At 45.2% G+C, this 19,905-nt stretch overlaps 1 protein-coding gene across 1 annotated transcript; it reads left to right on the plus strand.

Moving 5' to 3' along the window:
• Positions 1 to 1,056: 1,056 nt before the first annotated feature.
• STRA8 (stimulated by retinoic acid 8) lies at positions 1,057 to 18,660 on the plus strand. The gene is made up of 9 exons (XM_060195729.1): positions 1,057 to 1,135; positions 7,287 to 7,484; positions 9,050 to 9,125; positions 9,640 to 9,724; positions 10,158 to 10,370; positions 11,516 to 11,807; positions 13,367 to 13,440; positions 16,958 to 17,069; positions 18,427 to 18,660. Exons 2-9 carry the CDS (start codon positions 7,293 to 7,295, stop codon positions 18,502 to 18,504), a joined length of 1,122 nt encoding a protein of 373 aa, XP_060051712.1. The 5' UTR covers positions 1,057 to 1,135; positions 7,287 to 7,292; the 3' UTR covers positions 18,505 to 18,660.
• Positions 18,661 to 19,905: the final 1,245 nt, after the last annotated feature.

Below are 19,905 nucleotides of genomic sequence, written 5' to 3' on the forward strand. Positions count from 1 at the left end.
GTTTGCCAACTCCACTTTTCCCCTATGGAATAGGGTTTTTTTGTGTGTGGATTTTTTTTTTTATACCAAACATTGTTTACTCTAGTATTCCATCAAAATCCTTTAAAAGTTGCTTACCAAACTGGAATTTCGCCATTGCCTGCCTCAGACTAGCTCCCCACTTTTGCATGGCTGATATAAGACTCCTTTGGGTTTTTAAAACATATTTATTTATTTATTCCCTTTTGTTGCCCTTGTTGTTTATTGTTGTAGTTATTGATGTCATTGTTGTTGGATAGGACAGAGAGAAATGGAGAGAGGAGGGGAAGACAGAAAGGGGAAAAGAAAAATAGACACCCGCAGACCTGCTTCACCTTGTGTGAAGCGACTCCCCTGCAGGTGGGGAGCCAGGCTCGAACCAGAATCCTTAAGCAGGTCCTCTAGCTTTGCGCCACATGAGCTTAACCCGCTGCGGTACCGCCCAACTCCCCTCCTTTGGGCTTTCATAGTCATTGCAAGGCAGGACTTGGATCAGAATTCAAACCCTATGTCACCAAGTCCACACTGCTTCTGCTAAGCCATGTGACCTCTGTTTCACCCCTGTCCTGTGGTGACAGTGGCTTGCCTAGGTCAGAGAGCAAACATAGGGCACGCAGCCCTGCAGCTGCTCCTCGTGCAAAATAAGGTTACAAGGATACAAATAAAGGGTGAACTCAAGGTCAGAGAACTGGAACCAGTCGGAGCCCATCCCTTTAGTCCTCTGTGGGCACGTGCCGGCCACGTGTTGCATCTGAGGTGGTACAGGTGTCTCCACCCTGCCCCCCTTGACTTCCACTTGAAAAGGGACAGACCCGGGGAGGTGAGAAGGTCAACTGGGTTCCTTTCCCCCTTCTCGTCACCTTTTGGCTCGTGGCCTTGCAACAAGTCATTACATTGTTTCTCCCACTGTCTGCATTCTCATTGGCCAGACACGGCGGGTCCCCATTGGCTGTCAGGACCAGGACTCGGCTGTGATTGGTCCCTGCATCAAGTATTAAAGGGGTCTTCTGGCTGGGACAGTAACAGGGCACCCCTCCAGTAAGTGGCTTTTGTCACCGTTGGCACCACCGGCGTCAGGAAGTGGGGACAACTTGTGCATGGTGCCAACTCCTCCTGCGTGAGTATCCCGTAGCCACCGCACTTATCGTGCAAGGTCATTATTATTGTGCAAGGTCATTGCCAGAAGGTTGAGTTGGACCACATGTTGGGTAGTTACAGGTATGGGTGTACAAGCAGGCTTTAGTTTACGGGTGTTGATATACAGGCGTTGATGTAGGTGCAATGTTAAGGTAGACACAGGCGTTGATATACAAACAGGTACTGGGGCCAGGTGGTGGCATACCTGTTTGAGCGCAATGCGCAAAGACCAGGATTCGGGCCTCCCCCCACCATCCCTACCAGCAGGGGGAAAGGTTTGCAAGTGGTGAAGCAGTGTTGCAGGTGTTTCTCTGTCTCTCTCCCACTCTATCACCCCCTTCCCTTTCAATTTCTGGCTGTCTCTATCCAATAAAGATTTAAAAATTTTTTCTTTTAAGTTGCAAACGGGTATTGATGCTGTTGTGTTTATGTCCAAACAGATGTTTATAAAAATCTTCTCTTTTTTATTATTATCTTTATTTATTGGTTGGATAAAGACAGCCAGAAATTAAGGGTAAGGGGGAGATAGACAGAGGCCTTCAGTCTAGCTTCATCACTTTTTTTTTTTTTTTACCTCCAGGCTTATCACTGGGGCTAGGTACCTGCACTACGAATCCACTGCTCCTGAAGGCCATTTTTCCCATTTTGTTGCCCTTATTATTGCACTTATTGTAATTGTTATTGTTGTCATAGCTGTTGTTGTTGTTAGATAAAGCAGAGAGAAATCGAGAGAGGAGGGGAAGAAAGAGAGGAGAGAAAGACAGACACCTGCAGACCTGCTTCACTGCTTGCGAAGCAACCCTCTGCAGGTGGGGAGCTGGGGGCTCGAACTGGGATCCCTATGCAGGCCCTTGCACTTTGCACCATGCGCGCATAACCCGCTGCTACCACCCAGCTCCCCTCCTTTTTTTTTTTTTAATACCAGAGCACTGCTCAGCTCTGGCTTTTGGTGGTGTGGAGGATTGAACCTGGGACCTTGGAGCCTCAAGCATGACAGTCTCTTTGTATAACCATTATTCTATCTACTCACAGTTTCACAAATTGCGAAGCTCTCCCCTTGCAGGTAGGGACTGGGGGCTTGAACTTGGGTCCTTGCACATTGTAACAAGTGAGCTCAGCCAGTTGTGCCACCGTCTGCCACCGTCTGGCCTGAGAATCTTAACAGGTAACTACAATAGTTAGAGGCCAGACTTTAATGTGAGTGTTTGTATCATCATGAGAACTTAGATATTTGTGAGAATTGTTTTGGCCATATATATATATATATATATATTTTTTTTTTTTTTTTTTTCTAAGTAGAAGGAATCCCAGGAATGGGGATGACAGGCAAATGTTTGGTGGCATGCTGCTAATTTAAAAAGATGAAATGTTCCTTAAAGTTGAAGAAGCCAAGGCCATAGTTTTATTTAGTCCTAGTTTATTTGTTTGTTTGTTTGTTTTTTAATGTCAGCCCTCAGAGAGGGGTAAGCTATGTATAATTGGAATCAGTTTGTTAATGGAAAATATGCTTTATCTTACAGATAAGTTACTAAAGGAAGCATGACTATGAGTCTTCACAAAATGTGTCAGTTTTAGGTAAATCAGTTTTGAGTCAGTTCTTTTTAGAATGTGTCAATGCAGCTGTTTCTGTGTTAGGCAGATGGCTATGCTTACCATGTTGGTCTGATGAACATGGATAAGCCTAGAAAAAAAATTTTTTTAGGGACGATGGAGATATCTCAGTGAGTTAGAGCACAGGACTTATATGCCAAAGGCTCTAGGTTCCATCCCAGCACCACCATATGCCAGAGCGGTGCCATTTCTCTCTCTCATAAAAGTAAATAAACAAATCCCTAACAATCTTTTTTTTTCTTTAATGTAAGAGGAAAATCTATCAGAGCTATGGCCATCTTGAGGTGCCTAGTATTATTTTTGGCTCTGGTTTCCTGCAGAGTGGATAAAATTTGCACTGAGACAGTGCCCAGTAAACATTGGTCAACAAAAGTGAGTCCCCAGAAATTTAAAAGACACAGCCTCCCTTGCTGAGTCCCACTTCTGTGCACAGATAAGTTACTTCATGTAATGGCTGCAGATAATAGTAGAGTTGTGGCAGTGGCCTCATAGAGGTGGAAAGTTTAAAGGATAGTATATGTAAAGCCTTTTTTTCATATTTATTTATTTTAGATAGAGGCAGAAAGGAGGGAGGGAAGGAGAAACTATAGCACCAAAGCTTCCTTCAATGTGGCAGAGAACATGTTCAAACCTGGGTCACACACATGTGAAAGCAGTACATTATCCATGAACTGTTTCACCAACCCTCATTTGTTTGAGGTATTTTTATTTTACATGTGAGCAAAACCATCTGAAAATTGTCTTTCTCTTATTTCAAGAGCAATTCCAATTCCATGAATTTTATCCCCAAAAGCATGATTTCATCTTTTCCTTTCTTTCTTTTTTTGCTTCACAGTGGGTATTTCATTATTTATTTTTAGCATCTATTTTTTTCCTTATTTTTTTAATTTCAATTTTTTCAATGGCTGAGTAGGGTTAATGAACATCAAACTCAGTTTATGAAGTCATTTGTCAATGGTAGTGGGTATAGTGGATACACATATAAGTGCAAAGCTACACCCCCAAATTGTACAGTACTGTAAACCAAGGTGAAGTCAATTAAAACGTTATTGCCAAAAAAAAAGTTTTTTTAAAAAAATTTTCCAACTCTTGTATGCAGGTCAGGAAACAAAGCTCTCTGCACCTCTTCTTCCATCTTGGCTCTGCCCCTTTCATCAGGCTGGCATCCTTTTCTGTTACCACTGCCATGGCACAGTAATGATGTCACACAGTGTCCTCCCATGGGTGGGCCCAGAATCTTCTTTTTTTTTTAATTATTATTGGGGAGTCAGGCAGTAGCGCAGCGGGTTAACTGCATGTGGTGCACCAGCTGAAGGATCCCGGTTTGAGATCCCGGCTCCCCACCTGCAGGGGAGTTGCTTCACAGGCGGTGAAGCAGGTCTGCAGGTGTCTATCTTTCTCTCCCCTTCTCTGTCTTCCCCTCCTCTCTCCATTTCTATCTGTCCTATCCAACAACAACGACATCAACAACAATAATAACCACAACAAGGTTACAACAAGGGCAACAAAAGGGGGGGGGGGAGGCCTCCAGGAGCAGTGGATTCATGGTGCAGGCACTGAGCCCCAGCAATAACCCTGGAGACAATATATATATTATTGGAGGGAGACAGAAAGAAATTGAGAGGGGAGGGGGAAGTAGAGAAGGAGAGAAACAAAAAAGAAAGAAAGAGAGAGAGAAAGAAAGAAAGAAAGACCTCTGAGAGCAGTTTCCTAGCTCATGTGGAGTTATGTGACTAGTTCACATAGTGTTAGGGATGGGACCCAGATTTAAGTCAACCTGTAATCTAACTGTCCAGTTCATCCTGTTAGCTAGTCACCTCTCTGGATACATCTCTGTATCTTTCTCCCCACAGTGAATTCTTAGGGCAAGCACCGTTTTGCCCAATCTCTCTGTACAAAGTCCCCTGGCCTCTGGCATGTTTTTGATGCTCAAACATTCCCACTCACCCCAGTTTCCACTCGGAATCACACATCCAGGTTCTTGTCATTGTATAATCTCCTTCCCACCTCACCCCCTTAAGTGGCAATTGACAAGCGTCACCTTCGAGTGACTTGTTTTAGGCTTCACCATTTGTAAGAGTCACATTGCCAGTCTTGCCAAGAACTGAATTCAATAGGTTGTTAATGCTTCTGATTCAGTCTTTTTGGATTAGGGTTTTGTCTTAGCTGTCCAGGCAACAGAGGTTTCAGTAGTTTCAGGCTGAGAGAAACAGCCAGAAATGGTTGTGAGGAACTGATCGCATTTATCTGGGAAGATCTCCTGGATTTCAGATTTGTGGATCCTGACCAAGGAGTTCCCCGATTTGTTGGGAAACCAAAATTTGATTAGAGAACAGTGGGTGAGTGAGGACTGGGGAAATTCCAGAAGAACTGGACCTTCAACAAGGACCTGAAGAAACAGTTGACTCTAGGCAAGGGGAAAGTTGGAATGGGGCGCCACAGAGAGGGGTGGTGTTCTTGGTGGGAGAAAATGCAAGGCTATAAGGTTAGTGAATTGGAGAGAAACTGTTTTGTTTGTTAGTGGTGAGAGATTCTGAGTATGAGTGGGCTTAAAGGGCAGCTTTCCAGGTCTTCTGGATAAGGGGAAAGACTCTCTGATGGTACTCTCTATACTGATCTGATTTCTTTTTGAAAGGCTTATTTATTGTTTGTGTATGGTTCTTGCAAGCATGTATAAAAAAGAAACCAGAGCACCGCTCAGCTCTGGCAAAAGTGGTGGATGGGATCAAACCCCAAATCTCAGGTTTGCAAGTCCTTCACTCTGCCACTAAGATATCTCTTGTCCTGCTCCAATTTCTTAAACTTCTGGGAGTAATTTCCTTAATGTACTCTATTTCTCTATAGTGGTTTCAGTGGTGGGAGGAAGCACTTTTTGTTTTGTTTTGTTTTTGCCACCAAGGTTACTGCTGGAGTTTGGTGCTAGCACAACAAATCCATCACTCCCGGTAGCCATTTTTTCTTTTATCCCCCCCCCCATTCTATTTTATTTGATAGAACAGGAAGAAATTAGGCAGTCAGGCGGTAGCACAGTGGGTTAAGTGCACATGGTACAAAGCGCAAAGATCAGCGTAAGGATCCCGGTTAGAGGCCCCAGCTCCCCACCTGCAGGGTAAAGCAGGTCTGCAGGTGTCTATCCTTCTCTCCCCTTCTCTGTCTCCCCTCCTCTCTTGATTTCTTTCTGTCCTATCAAAAAAAAAAAAACTGGTAAAAAAAAAAAAAAGAGCAGGAAGAAACTGAGAGAAGAGGGAGAAAGACATTACCAGACGTGCTTCACAGCTCATAAAGTATTCCCTCTGCAGGTGAGGAGTGGGGGTTCTAACCAGGGTTCTTTCACATGTGTGCACAACTGAATGTGTCACTGCCCTGCTCCCCCAAAACAGAACTTCTTGGTCTCATTTTTACAATATAGCTAGTCCCTCCACTTTTAGCCAAAAAACTAACTTCAGAATAAGACAGAGACAACTTCTGCCCTATTCTCCCCTGTCCAAGACTGTGACTTCTGTGACACTTGTCCTAGATGAACTCAACTGTCACACAGATCCCAGGTGCTGGTGGGATAGGTCCCCACCTATCCCCAACTATTGCAACAGAAACCTATCTGAAAAATGCCCAACTAAACTTCCTTTTATTAGTGATCTAATAGTGGTTTACAAGATTATACAATTATAGTGGTATCGTTCCACACCACACTCACCACAGAAGTTTTGTGTTTCCCCTTCCCCTGTGGTAGCATCTTTTAATGCATAAAAAGTTTTTTGTTTGTTTGTTTGTTTTTAAGAATTTTGATTCATACTCCCAGAGGGGCATAAAAGTTAGGGGAAGATGACTAGAGGTCTCTGAAACCAAAATCCATCAGGACCCAAAGAGAGAAGAGGGAAAAAGAGATGGACATTTGAACAAAATAATAATAGGTGCAGGTGTGACTTAGAAAGGAAGAGAAGGCAGGATCATAGTAAAATGGGTAAACATATATACATATATATATATATATATATATATATATATATATATATATATATATATACAGATAGTTATAGGAATAATAGTTAACCCTTATCTGCTACCTTGAGAGAATGACTGAAGTTTCCAATGGAGGGAATGGGGACACAGAACTCTGGTGGTGTGGAATTATACCCCTGCTATCTTACAATTTTGTAAATCAATATTAAATCACTAATAATTTTATTAAAAACCTATAAAGATTGAGACACTATGGTTTTGCTGACTCTCCTTTTCAGTTAACAAGTGTCTGGCATAGTCACCTGTGGTGTTCTGGAATCTTCCTGATGTAAAACAGCAGTGTCCTCAACTATAAATCAAACAGGAAAGATTTGTGTTTCCTAGGAGCTGAAATTAAGTAAATGGTGTTATGTTTTCTAATACTGATCGTGTATCTCTGACCAATTATATCCTTTGGAACTGCCCCCAAGTTACCTCCCCCATGTCAACTTGCCTTCCATTTTCTTTAATGTCATATCTTTGTTACTGAGGGTCCATCAAAACAAACTATTATGTTGCAGCCCGCCATGGCGGACTCTGGGGAAGGTAGCAACACCATTGGCAAAGCTATGCCCCAGCTTCTGGCACAACCGCAGAGGCTCGAGCCCCGCGTGGCCCGCAGACGTCTGTCCCAGGCCCGCCACCGAGCCACCCTGTCAGGACTCTTCAGCCACCTCAGGAAAACTGTCTACTCCCACTCTGACTTCACAGCCTCAAAGGTAGGGAGACTGGGGGGGAGGGAAGACATCGCTGCATGTGAGGGACAGTGGAGAGAGGTAGCAAGTGACCGAAGTTGACGTTCCATGCCCCCCCCCCAGGACTGTGACCTGCGTGGGGTCACTGAGTCGTAGATGCCTTAGGGCACCAAGTATGCTGCTGTTGCTCATGAGCTGAGAGCTTGCCCTGACCTGCCTGCTGTGGACAAGCATGGTGGCAGCAGGAAAGCCACTGGCAGAGGCCTGGGGAGCCACCGAGACCACTGCTCTCACCAGCAGTGGTGAGGCTCCAAAGGCTGCTCCCAGACTCTGCACCTTTGCCAGAAACATACACACATTCCTGTGCCTCACGCAGCACATGCACACACACTCACCATGCACACAGCATTTTTACATACAAGTACCACATACATACATGAGTACATGCATGCAACACACACATACATTCCTGTACTTCACCATACACACAACACATGCTTACACACAAACATACATTTACAGAAGTGTGTGTGTGTGTGTGCCTGTGTGTGTGTGTGTGTGTGTGTGTGTGTGTGTGTGTGTGTGTGTGTGTGTGTGTGTGTGTATACACAACAATATGGTTTTCCCCTAGGTCACTAGGCTCTCCAGGTCAGCCACTATCTTTCCTGCCCTTTTGTCTTCCTCATATGATCTCCCCTCTGCTTCTACCCCCTCCCCTACCCTCTCCTCTCTTCTCCTTTAGGATCTTTTTTTTAAATTTATTATTATTTTTTTTTTGAGAGAGAGATGCAGAGAGAGAGACACACACAGAAACACCAGAGCACTGCTCAGCTCTGGTTTATGGTGGTGTGGGGGATTGAAACTGGGATTTAGGAGCCTCAGGCATGAGAGTCTGTTTGCATAACCATTATGCTGTCACCCCCACCCCCTCCTTTAGGATCTTTCCTCTTTACGACAAGGAATGAATCCAGCGTCTGTGATACTTCCTCCCCAGTTAAACTTTCTATTATTTTTGAGAGATGGAAAGACAGAAAGGGAAGAAACCAAAGCACTGTCCCACCATCCATGAAGCTCCCTCCACAGTTGTTCATAGTGCTTTCTTGTCTAACTGGGGCTCAACCCCATCCTTATGCACAGCAATGTGGTGGGGCATGCTTCACCACTCATGAAGCTTCCTCCTGCAGGTGGGGGACCAAGGGCTTGAACCCGGATGTACTGTAACAGATATGTTCTACCAGACACACCACCACTTGGCCCCCAATAAAAAATAATTTTTAAAATTGCTGTCTCCTGTGAAGTTGTGCTTGTGAACTGAGCCTGACACAGGCTCATGCTCACAGTAACCATGGCTCCCCCCAGAGGCCTGCTGTGAAATTTCACCACTCCAGGCATTTTTTGATGAGCTAGAGAGATGGAGAGAAGTAGAGACACCACAGCACCTAAGCTTCCTGCTGTCCCATGGCATTCCCATGTGGTCTTGGGGCTCTAGCCGGCGTTATATGTAACATGGGATCTAACAAGTGCCCTACCCAGTTATCTATCTCTCCAGTCCCAAGAGACTCATCTCTCAGCTCTGTCTCCATCCTCAGTGGCAGATTCTGAATAGAGCGAAGAACCACATCCATGAACTGGAGCAAACCCTGGATAGTCTGCTGAAGCTGAAAGGTATTCAGAAAGGGCTGGTGGGTTTTTCTGTTGCAAACAGAGAGATCAGGCTAAACTGGGAAAACAAATTGAAAGCCCACTGTGCCTCGGGCACTGTACTGGGCCCAATATGGTGAGTTCCCTGCCCATTCCTATTCCTGGGGAGCTGGTGACCTGGCAGTACAGACAGTCATCAGTCTTCTAAAGGTACATGGGGTACCTAAAAGGTAGTTAATCTCATCTAGAGATGTCAGAAAGGCAAAGAGTAGAACCTGGGTCCCTTGCTGGGACACAGGGCTTGACGGGAAGTGGAGTTCAGTAAGCTGGAGGGGGTGCTGTACTCTGTAAAGGGATACTCTCCTTGTCTTGCTTGAAAAGGACCACTTCTAGAAGCCCTTGCTTCTAGTCCAATACCTTTCCAGGAAAACTAGAAAGTGTCCCCTTAAACTGGACCACACTGGGACCTCATGTGGGTCTCCTGGACCAGAAAGACCAACTTTCCCCCTTCTGCCTCTTACCTTCATCTGCCCAACAGAATCCCTCAACCTGATGGATGGGCATGCCAACAGCCTGGAGGAGGCCAAGGAGGAATATGCCAACGTGTATTCCAAAGTTCATAGGTAAGACCCACGGGGTACCAAAAGATATGGTGGGAGCTGTGCATGCCCTTTTTTAATTAAAAAAAATAATAAATCTAATCTTTGGTGAGAGCATTTATCATGAAGGGATCTCAAATTTTGCCAGGTGCTTGTCTGCATCTGTCAAGATCATCAATGGTTTTTGTTTGTTTGTTTGTTTGTTTGTTTGAAGCCAGTTAATAATAGTGAGCAACACTGGCTGATTTTCAAAGGTTAAACCAGCCATCTTGCATTCCTAGGATAGACCCCAATTGGTCATGATGCATTCACACACACACACACACACACACATGTATACACACACACACACACGTGTGTGTGTGTGTGCACATATGTAACTTGCTCTACTGAGGCTCGTAAGATGATATCCACCTATGGCTCTCTTATTTCTATTTTCTCTCCCCACCCCCACCAGCCTGGTATTAAATCCAGTTGATCAGGAAGGCTATGCTGTCTGGTACCCCATGGAGACAGTTGGAAAGAATGCTGGGGAAGAAGAGGACGAGGAGGAAGAGGAGGAGGAAGATCAAGAGGAAGGAGAGGAGGAGGAAGTAGATGAGGAAGAAAAAAAAGTGAATTTCTTCCAGTCCCCAGTCATCTTGTCACCAGATCTCATGGAATTTGAACGGTGTGAATCGATAGCTGGGAGGGGATTGGTGCACTGCAGGCCGGGGAACCCTATGGAGAAGGGGTGGGGGCTCTAGAGGAGCATGTCTCAACCTCAGTATCCTAGAACTGGCACTGAATCACTGAAGCTCAAGAATCTCCACAGAGGAGACCCTTGGGGTCAGGGTTAGCAGAGTGGCTACAGAAATCATCCTGAAGCTACACTGACATAGGATACACCGCTTACACCATATTGACTTAGGATGTTTACTTAGGCTTGTCTTTGAAAGGACGATTATTAGAGTGACGCCTTCCTCTCCTCCCACACACATCTACCCCATGAATTTACTCCAGCCTCACTATTGGTCTGGTAATAAGAATGACTGGCTCAGATTCCTGCCACCTCTCTCTGTTCCTTCACAGACTGGAGTCACTTGGGAGCCATCTTGGCATCCAAAAGCACTAGCCAATAGAGGAAGTTCACTCCCCAACTGAGCCTGTCTTTCAGGCCCCAAGTTAAAGCAGATACCATAGCACCTGTGCACATGCATAGATTCAGTATTTTAAGCATGTTTCCCATGGCCTGAAAGTTGAACCAGTCATTTCTCACCTCTTCTCTCAGACAGAGAACTTCTCAAGGGGGCACAGGGACTACTCAAGAAGGTACAGCTCTCCATTATCCATGGCCCCCAAGCTGACTTCTGTTTTTTTTTAATTAATTAATTTATTTATTCCTTTTTGTTGCCCTTGTTTTATTGTTGTAGTTATTGTTCTTCTCATTGTTGTTGAATAGGACAAAGAGAAATGGAGAGAGGAGGGGAAGACAGAGAGGAGGAGAGAAAGATAGACAGCTGCAGACCTACTTCACTGCCTGTGAAGCGACTCCCCTGCAGGTGGGGAGCCAAGAGCTCAAACCGGGATCCTTACACCAGTCCTTGCACTTTGCGCCACATGCGCTTAACCCACTGTGCTCCTGCCGGACTCCCAACTGACTTCTGTTCTTAAGGATGGTAAGAGATAGTGAGGCCAAGTTCCCAACTAACATACACACATCTGTGGCAAGTCCTGTGTGAAGCAGACCATGCCACCAGCAGAATTCTGGGAAGACCAGGCAAGATATTTAGCTTCTTGCTTCAGGTCTGAGAGATGGTGCTATTTTTGTTCCAGATATCTCAAGTTTTACAAGCAGACAGTGGACCTCCTGACTGAGAACGGGATTGTCTCTGCTCAGGAAGTGATGCTCCCCATCGTCTCTGCTGCCATCTCCCACCTGTGGCAGACCCTCCCTGAGGAGATGAAGACCAGCCTCCTGCAGACCTGGTCTCAGAATCACAGCGACCTCCAGGCCCTCACAGGGGCCTGTCAGGAGCAGGAGCCCATCTGCACTCAGGACAGCGTGAAGGACAGTGGAGTCGAAAGCCAAGGGGCCAGCTGCTCCCTTTTCTCCACCCCAGAAGAGGTAAATAGACCCTGTTAGGGTCGGTCAGCAGAGGGGTGCATCAAAATGATTATTGCCTCAGATGTGGATGTTTAGATCCCGGCATCTTCTCAGGGCCATTTAGCAAGTTCGAGTTCTAGCTCATATGGCAGGTTTCTGATTTTCCCAACATAACTTCTTCCACAGTCATGTTTCAGTTATTCTTTTTCCTGTCAGATTCTGGGCCTTTCCATGGAGACTGTAATAGAAAAAGCTTGGAAGTTTTATAAGATTGTTTCCACTGGCTGCAAATTACTTACTCATTAAACACGAAGAGATGTACTTCTCACGTCTGGGAAAGTCCTTAGGTAGGGCCAGCTTCCGGTTAGACTCTCAGGGATGTTTCCACAAACATCACTTCTTCCTCTTCTCTGCTGGGGCTTCATCATATGGGTTGTTCTCACCTTTCCTCCTTCCCCATTTGCCCTGCCTCATGTATCTCTGAGGTGGCAGATGGTATTCATGGAGCCGCCATCACTCCTCTACTTCTGGTATGGGAAAGAAAGCTTTCCTGTACTTCTTTCATAAAGATCAACGAAAACCTTTCCCAGGAATTTCCACTATATGTCTCCCCTCTCATTAGCCACAACTAGTGGGATGTCAGCTTACTGAGTCAGTTACTGACATAATTAAAACAGGATTCTATTTGGACTAACTAGGCCCAATTGCTTTTCCCCCCTCTTTATTGATTTAATATTGGTTTTCGATATCATAAAATGTTAAGAGTGTAATTTCCTATCTGTATACCAATATTCCAATGCCTTACTTAGCAAGAAGACACCTCTATCCATTTTCCCATTTTGCCTTCCCTCTCCCTAAGTAACCACTACAGCTTTTAGTCTGAGACAGTTTGACTGTTATTTTTTTTTTTTGCAAGCTCATTTGTTTCAGTTATTTATATTACACATGTAAGTGAAACCACCCAGTGGTTGTCTTTTACTTACTTTACTGATTTCACTTAGTCTGCCTTTTACTTGAAAATACACATCACTATTTCAATGACCATGTAATAGTCCACTGAGTATAGATCCCACAGCTTCTTTATCCAGTCCTCTGTTGACGGGCATTTAGGTTGCTCCTATATTTTGACTTCTGTGAATAGTGTAGTTATAAACATAGGGGTATATGAATGTGGTCATGCTCTTCAGAGGAAAACTGAAGAAGGGTTAGTTCCCACCCCAAAGAAGATGGCTGTCACTCAGTGAAGGGGAGGAGAGTGTTTCATGTCAAGGAGGCAGCCAGGAATGCACTATGAAGGTCTTCTCAGAGCTGAAGTTGCTGGAATGACCGTAGCCAACACAGTAGAGCACCCAAAGACAGGCTCAAAAGAGTGCTGCTACTACACAGACCGTGTCTGCCCTCACGGCCTGCCTCAGACACATGTTCAGACTTTGGCTCCTGGCCTGTTTGTCAGCTCCTGTTGGGAGACATACCCTTCAGGGATGAGGGAAAGACAACTGCTCATCACACCACAGCAGCTTAGAACCAGCATCTAAATATAAAACTACTTCTAACATGCATGTTTTTGTCCTTTCTGTCAGATTCTTTTCGAAGATGCCTTTGATGTGGCAAGTTACATAGGCAAAAGTGAGGCTCCAAGTAAATCTAGCCCCAGGTGAGGATGGGGGCATGAGATAGGGGTGTGAGTATGAGCATTGAGTATCTGTGTGTGTTATCAGTTTGAGTGTATAAGAGTCTGTATGAGTGTGGATGTATCTAAGTATACGAGTGTATTATGAGTGTGTCCATGAGCATATGTGACTATGGGTGTGTAAGTGTAGATGTGTGTATCAGTGTTTGAGTGTATGTCTATATGTGCATATAAGTATGTGTCAGCATGCATGAGTGTGAGTGTGTCAACATGAATAATACTGAATGTGAGTGTGACTGTGTGTGTATGTACATGTGAGTGTATACCCTCTTGAGAAGTTTGGGAACCTCTTCTGACATCTCCCCCCAGAAGGTGCATAATTTAGTAGATGCTCTTGGAAATTCATAATTTCCTGTGATTCTTGGTGGGCAGGTCCCTGGGCTGAGCTATTGCCATGGAGATGGTTTTATCTGGGAATTTTTCAGAGAAGAACTACTTCCCTCCTAGCTTAGAACTGAGACAAAAACAAGTTTTCAAGTCTAGATTGTTTGTTCATGTTGCACTGTGTCCTGGGTGAGGTGGCCAGAGGAAGGTGACAGAAGTCAGTCAGTTCAGGAAGTGAGTAGAGGGCTTTGGGGACAGAGAACCTGGGCCAGCAGGTAAACACGTCAGTGTCCTGAGTTTAGGACAATCTCAGAGAAGTCCAGGGAGGGAGCTGCTGTCCAAGGTGCTGACAGCAGTGACTGTGAAAGGAAGGGAGCCGGACATGGTTGACCCCACAAAGTGACAAGACACAAAGTAGAGTCTGGAGAGATTTTACACAGTATTGGGGAGAAAACTCAGGGTCTTATGCATTTGTGATACCATCACTGAGTGGCCTTTGGCAGATTTTTCTCCCCAACCATTTATTTTAAGGAGAGGAGAGAAGGAAAAAAGAAAGAAAGATGGAGAAGAGGGGAGAGACTCTACAACTTCTCTCCATCATTCATGGAGTCTCCCAACCAGTGCTACCCATGGTGCTCTCATATGGTGCCAGGGCCTGAAGCCAGGGCCCCACACATGGTGAGCACATGCTCCACTGGGTGAGCTACCCCCTGGGCTCTGAGGGATATTTTAAAGCAAGCAGAAGCTAACTAATCTGTACCTCAGGGTGCTTTCCCTGAGGAAGCTAGTTTAGGGCTGAAACTTCTGTTACTATTTGAAAAGCTGTGACCTCTTGGCTGATGGCACAGGCCCTCAGACACCAGTATTGTGTTGTGGCTAAAAGGAAGAATGAATAGTTTGTTTTTCTTCCTTGGTAAAATGAGGGTGACACACAGGTCCTCATGATCCCAATGAATATCTCCACCCTCTTGTACTGGGATTAGGCCCTTGACTAGGGCAGCAATAGTTGCCTCCAGTAACCTGATCACCCGCAGAAAGATGGGACATGGATGCCCAAATTCCTCTCCAGCTGTCCTTCCAATCCAGACAGATGGAGTGGAGAAATGTGAAGTTAACAGGGAGGAGATCTGCCAGGCAGATATGTGAGAAATACAGTGGCAGCACATAGGATTTCACACAAGAGGTCCCGGGTTCAATCCCTGGCACTACCAATAGCCAGAGCTGAGCAGTGCTCTACTGAAAATAACAACAATAATAATAAAGGAGAGGCTTTCCTCTCCAGAGCAATTCTATGTGGTGACCCAAGCACTTGGGGCTCGCTGTGGAGTTTGATTTTGCTGAAACTGGCTGGAGGCAGACATTCCAAACCAGGGCCAGCTTGGAAGACAACTTTGATGAGAAGTTGCTGAATGGCAATTTGCCAAGTCAGATTTGGAATTTCTTATCCTGCAGCTGGGACAAACAAAATCTATTGTTTTGTTTTTTTTTTCCCCTGGGCTTAGGAGGTCGCTCAACTATTACAATACACACCTTGCTGTGCCTGAGGCCTTGGGATTGAGTCCTGTCACCTTGCACACTGTGGACATCACTGGGCTGGTGTATAACTAACTCTCCACGGGTGGCAGAGTATCTGTCTATCTCTCCCGAGCTCTCTAAGAAATAAAGACTAGGGCTGAGGAGACAGAATAATGGTTATGCAAAAGACATTCATGTCTGAGGCCCTGAGGTGCCAGGTTCAATCCCCAGCACCACCAGAAGCCAGAGATGAGCAGTGCTCTGATTTCCATCTATCTCTATTTCTCTCTCTCATTAAAATAATATATATTTGCCTCCAGGGTTATTGCTGGGGCTCAGTGCCTACACTATGAATCCACTGCTTCTGGAGGTTATTTTTTTCCCTTTTGTTGCCTTTGTTATTATTGTTGTTATTATTTTTGTTGTTATTTCTGTTGTTGTTGTTGTTGTTGGATAAGACAGACAGAAACTGAGAGAGGATGGGAAGACAGAGGGAGGAGAGAAAGTTAGACACATGCAGACCTGCTTCACCACTCATGAAGCGACACCCGCCCCCCGCAGGTGGGGAACTGGGGGCTCAAACCCAAATCCTTACACTGGTCCCTGCACTTCACGCCATGTGTGCTTAACCTACTACACTACTGCCGACCCCCTAAAATAAAATATTTTTTAAATGTAAAAAAGAATAGAGAGTTGAACCAGAGAGGCTGTACAATGGTACGACACAGGCATGAGGTCCTGGAATCAGTCTTTAGTACTGTACAAAATGTTTACAGTTCAGAAAACATTTTTCTGCTCTCCCTCAGAAAACCAGGGGTTTCTGCCCAGAAGGTTTCTGAGCTGTCTGTGGAAGCATCATTCCCGGAGAAAGTGAACAAAAAAAAAGAAAGAAAGAAAGAAAGAAAGAAAGAAAGAAAGAAAGAAAGAAAGGAAGGAAGGAAGGAAGGAAGGAATGTCCTCAGCCCTGGCAGAGTTTGAAGCTTTCTGGTTCTGGTTCTAGGACCAGTCCTGGGGTGGGGGGTTGTTCCTTGTGTCCTGCCAGGGACCCACGGATGGCAAAGGGGTCTGCAAGCAGGCCTTTCCTCTGCACCAGGCCTTCTCTGGGACACTACCAACAAGAGTGACTGTGAACCAGGAGAATAACTTTCTCCCAGGTTCCAGAGGCCACAGCTCACAACATGAGTGAGAGTTCAGGATCCTGGCATGGTGGGCATCTGTGTTACTGACGTAGGAGCCACAGCAACATCAACCTTCCAGAAGGGCTCCAGGCTGTGTAAAGGCTGAGCTTTCTGTTTCCGGTATAAGCAAAAGGGATTCTAGTTCTCTGTCTCCTCCTCCTTCTTTCCTTCCTTCCTTCCTTCCATCCTTCCTTCCTTCTTTCTTTCATTTTTCTTTCTTTCTTCCTTTCTTCTTCTCCTTCTTCTTCCCTTCTTCTTCTCTTCTCCTCCTCCTCCTTCTTCTCCTCCTTCTTCTCCTCTTCCTTCTTCTTCTTTAGAGCACTGCTCAGTTCTGACTTGTGGTGGTGCTAGGGATCGAACCCAGCTTGAAAACCCTAACCACTATGCTGCCCCCACCCCACCCACCAACACACACACTTAGGATTCTAAATATCTGCCGTCTCTTCCCCCTTCTTCTTTGTCAGTTCAATGCTTGCTGGCTGCAACCTAGAAAACCCAGAGGAGAAATTTCAACTCTACATGCAGATCATTGATTTTTTTAAAGGCCTTTGCTGCATCAACACTCAGTTCAAGGAGGTAAGTAGGCAGCTGAAGGCAGAATGAGACTAGATACTCCCCTCACTAGCACCACCATTTCCCTCTGGGTAGGTGGGAGACAGGGTTCTAGAGGGGAGTCTGCACTGGATCCTGCCCAGCTCACAGCCCAGGAGAGACACCCTGCTCTGTGGCCTGTTCCGTGGACAGTCCACTTCAGCCTGATGTGTCCTGTAGAGTGGAGGTTCTCCAGGAAAACTGAGGGAAGAGACCGAGGTCCTTTTTGGGGTAGGTATGGAACTGGGGTCTTTCAGAAGTAATGAGCAGAGCATGGGATTCCTAATACAGAATGACTCCTTCACGAACCTTCCTAAGAGCCTGGGCTCTTTCATCATCTTCTGAGACTCCGAGGTAAGTGGACATTTGATATCAGCTCCTGAAGGATGAATAGAGTAATTAATTTCTACTTCCAAAAGAAACGTTGACTGTGTGTGGAACAGTAACAGAAGTAGTGAGGGTTCCAGTCAGAAGGTGTGCTCGTTGGGAGTCACTGGGGAGGGGCATAAGGGAGAGAGGGCAGACATCATGCTTGAGCCACCAAAGAAATAGGCTGCCCTTTCAGACTCCTGCTGATAGATTTTCTCACAAACTTAGCAAAAGCACAACTGTTTCTTGAAAATAACAAGTGACAATGAAAATGCCTGCTTAAAATGAAGTAAGAAATCAAAGAGAGCTCACAGGTAGGACACATGCCTTGCCATGAGTCCAGGCACCACATGGGAGGTATTGTGACAACAGAGGAAACTCAGTGCTCTGGTGTCTACCTCTTTCTGTCTAGCTGAATGAAAGAGCAGCCTGGGGAAGGTGAAACTGTGCATGTGTAAGGCTCTAGCTGCCTGCATCTACACAGTTATTAGAAGAGTTTGTCAATAGGCCAAGGGATATTTTAGCCCTCTTCCCATCAATCTTTCATTCCTTGTTCTGAGACCACTGGAGTCTCTACTGGGAGCAAAGTTCCCTCTTGAAGTCTGTAATAACGTCCGGGCCAATGACAGACAGCATATGTGGCAGTGGTCCCAGTAGACTATACAACACAGCTAAGATGGGCAGTTGGTTCCACCACCTAGTTTTGTGTAATTACTTTCTATGATGTTCACACATGACAGAAATATTCCCTAAGGACACATTTCTCAGGGTGTAGCCCCATCACTAAGTAGCACATAACTAAGTAGCATGACCATAACATTGAAGAGATATGGGAAGAGACGGAGGAGACAGGGCACACCTTCTTCTTCTAGCATTTGCCAGGGCACACCTGAGATGGCGGGGCCCTCTCATCTACCTGGCGGCTGACGTCCTCAAACAGAAATGTCACCTTCTTCCACACTGTGTGTTTCAGGAGGAAACAAACCTTCCCACCGATGATGAGATGATGCTGCTGAGGTGCCTGGAGACCTTTGAAGATGAAGATGTGTAATGCTGAAGGGCAGGAGGGGAAGGGAACAAATGAGGAGAAGTTGCCATGTTTGAGCATCAATATTCAAAGTTGGATCTGCTGAAGTTTCTGCAGTGTTTTGTCTCTGGAGCATCTTGATGGCTTTAGTTTTTGATGATTAAAAAATGTTGAAGAGCAGAGTGGCCTTGTGTCAGTCTTGTGGGGGTCACTTAAGTGTTGACAGGCTGCAGGACACATACCTCTTCCCACTGTGCCCCTACTTGGGGGGCACTGAGTCTAGCTGAGGTTCATGCCACTAGTCTTCCTTACTTCCTTTATTTATTTATTTATTTATTCTTAACCTTTTTTCCACCAGGGTTATCACAGGGGCTCGGTACCAGCACTACGAATCCACTGCTCCTGGTGGCCATTTTCTCCATTTTCCTTTCTTTCTATTTGATAGGACAGAGAGAAATTGTGGGGGGAGGGAGACAGAGAGGGAGAAAGAGAGAGAGAGAGACCTGTAGACCTGTTTCACACACACACACACACACACACACACACACACACACACACACACACTCCAGGTGGGGAGCAGGGCCTCAAACCTGATTCCTTGTGCACGGTAACATGTGCACTCAACCAGGTAAGCCACAGGGAACTGGTCTTTCAAAGAGAGGACACCATCCAAAGAGATGTATGTACACCTATGCTCATAGCAGCGCAATTTGTATAGCTCATATTTGGAAGCAACCCAGGCATCCATCAACAGATGAGTGGCTGAGAAAGTTGTGGTCTATATGCACAATGGAATACTTACTACTCAGCTGCTAAGAATGATGAAGCCCCATAGCAATCAGGCAGGAGCAAGGAATTAAAGGCATACAGATTGGAAGAGAAGAAGTCAAACTCTCCCTATTTGCAGATGACATGATAGTATACACAGAAAAACCTAAGGAATGCAGCAAGAAGCTTTTGGAAATCATCAGGAAATACAGTAAGGTGTCAGGCTACAAAATTAACATTCCAAAGTCAGTGGCATTCCTCTATGTAAACACTAAGTTAGAAGAAGATGAAATCCAGAAATCAATTCCTTTTACTATAGCAACAAAAACAATAAAATATCTAGGAGTAAACCTAACCAAAGAAATGAAAGACTTCTATACTGAAAATTATGAGTCACTACTCAAGGAAATTGAAAAAGACACAAAGAAGTGGAAAGATATTCTATGCTCATGGGTTGGAAGAATTAACATCATCAAAATGAATATACTACCCAGAGCCATCTACAAATTTAATGCTATCCCCATCAAGATCCCAAGCACATTCTTTAGGAGAATAGAACAAATGCTATAAATGTTTATCTGGAACCAGAAAAGACCTAGAATTGCCAAAACAATCTTGAGAAAAATGAACAGAACCAGAGACATCACACTCCCAGAT

The sequence above is a fragment of the Erinaceus europaeus genome, chromosome 8, assembly GCF_950295315.1.
Source record: "Erinaceus europaeus chromosome 8, mEriEur2.1, whole genome shotgun sequence".
NCBI classification, from domain to species: domain Eukaryota; kingdom Metazoa; phylum Chordata; class Mammalia; order Eulipotyphla; family Erinaceidae; genus Erinaceus; species Erinaceus europaeus.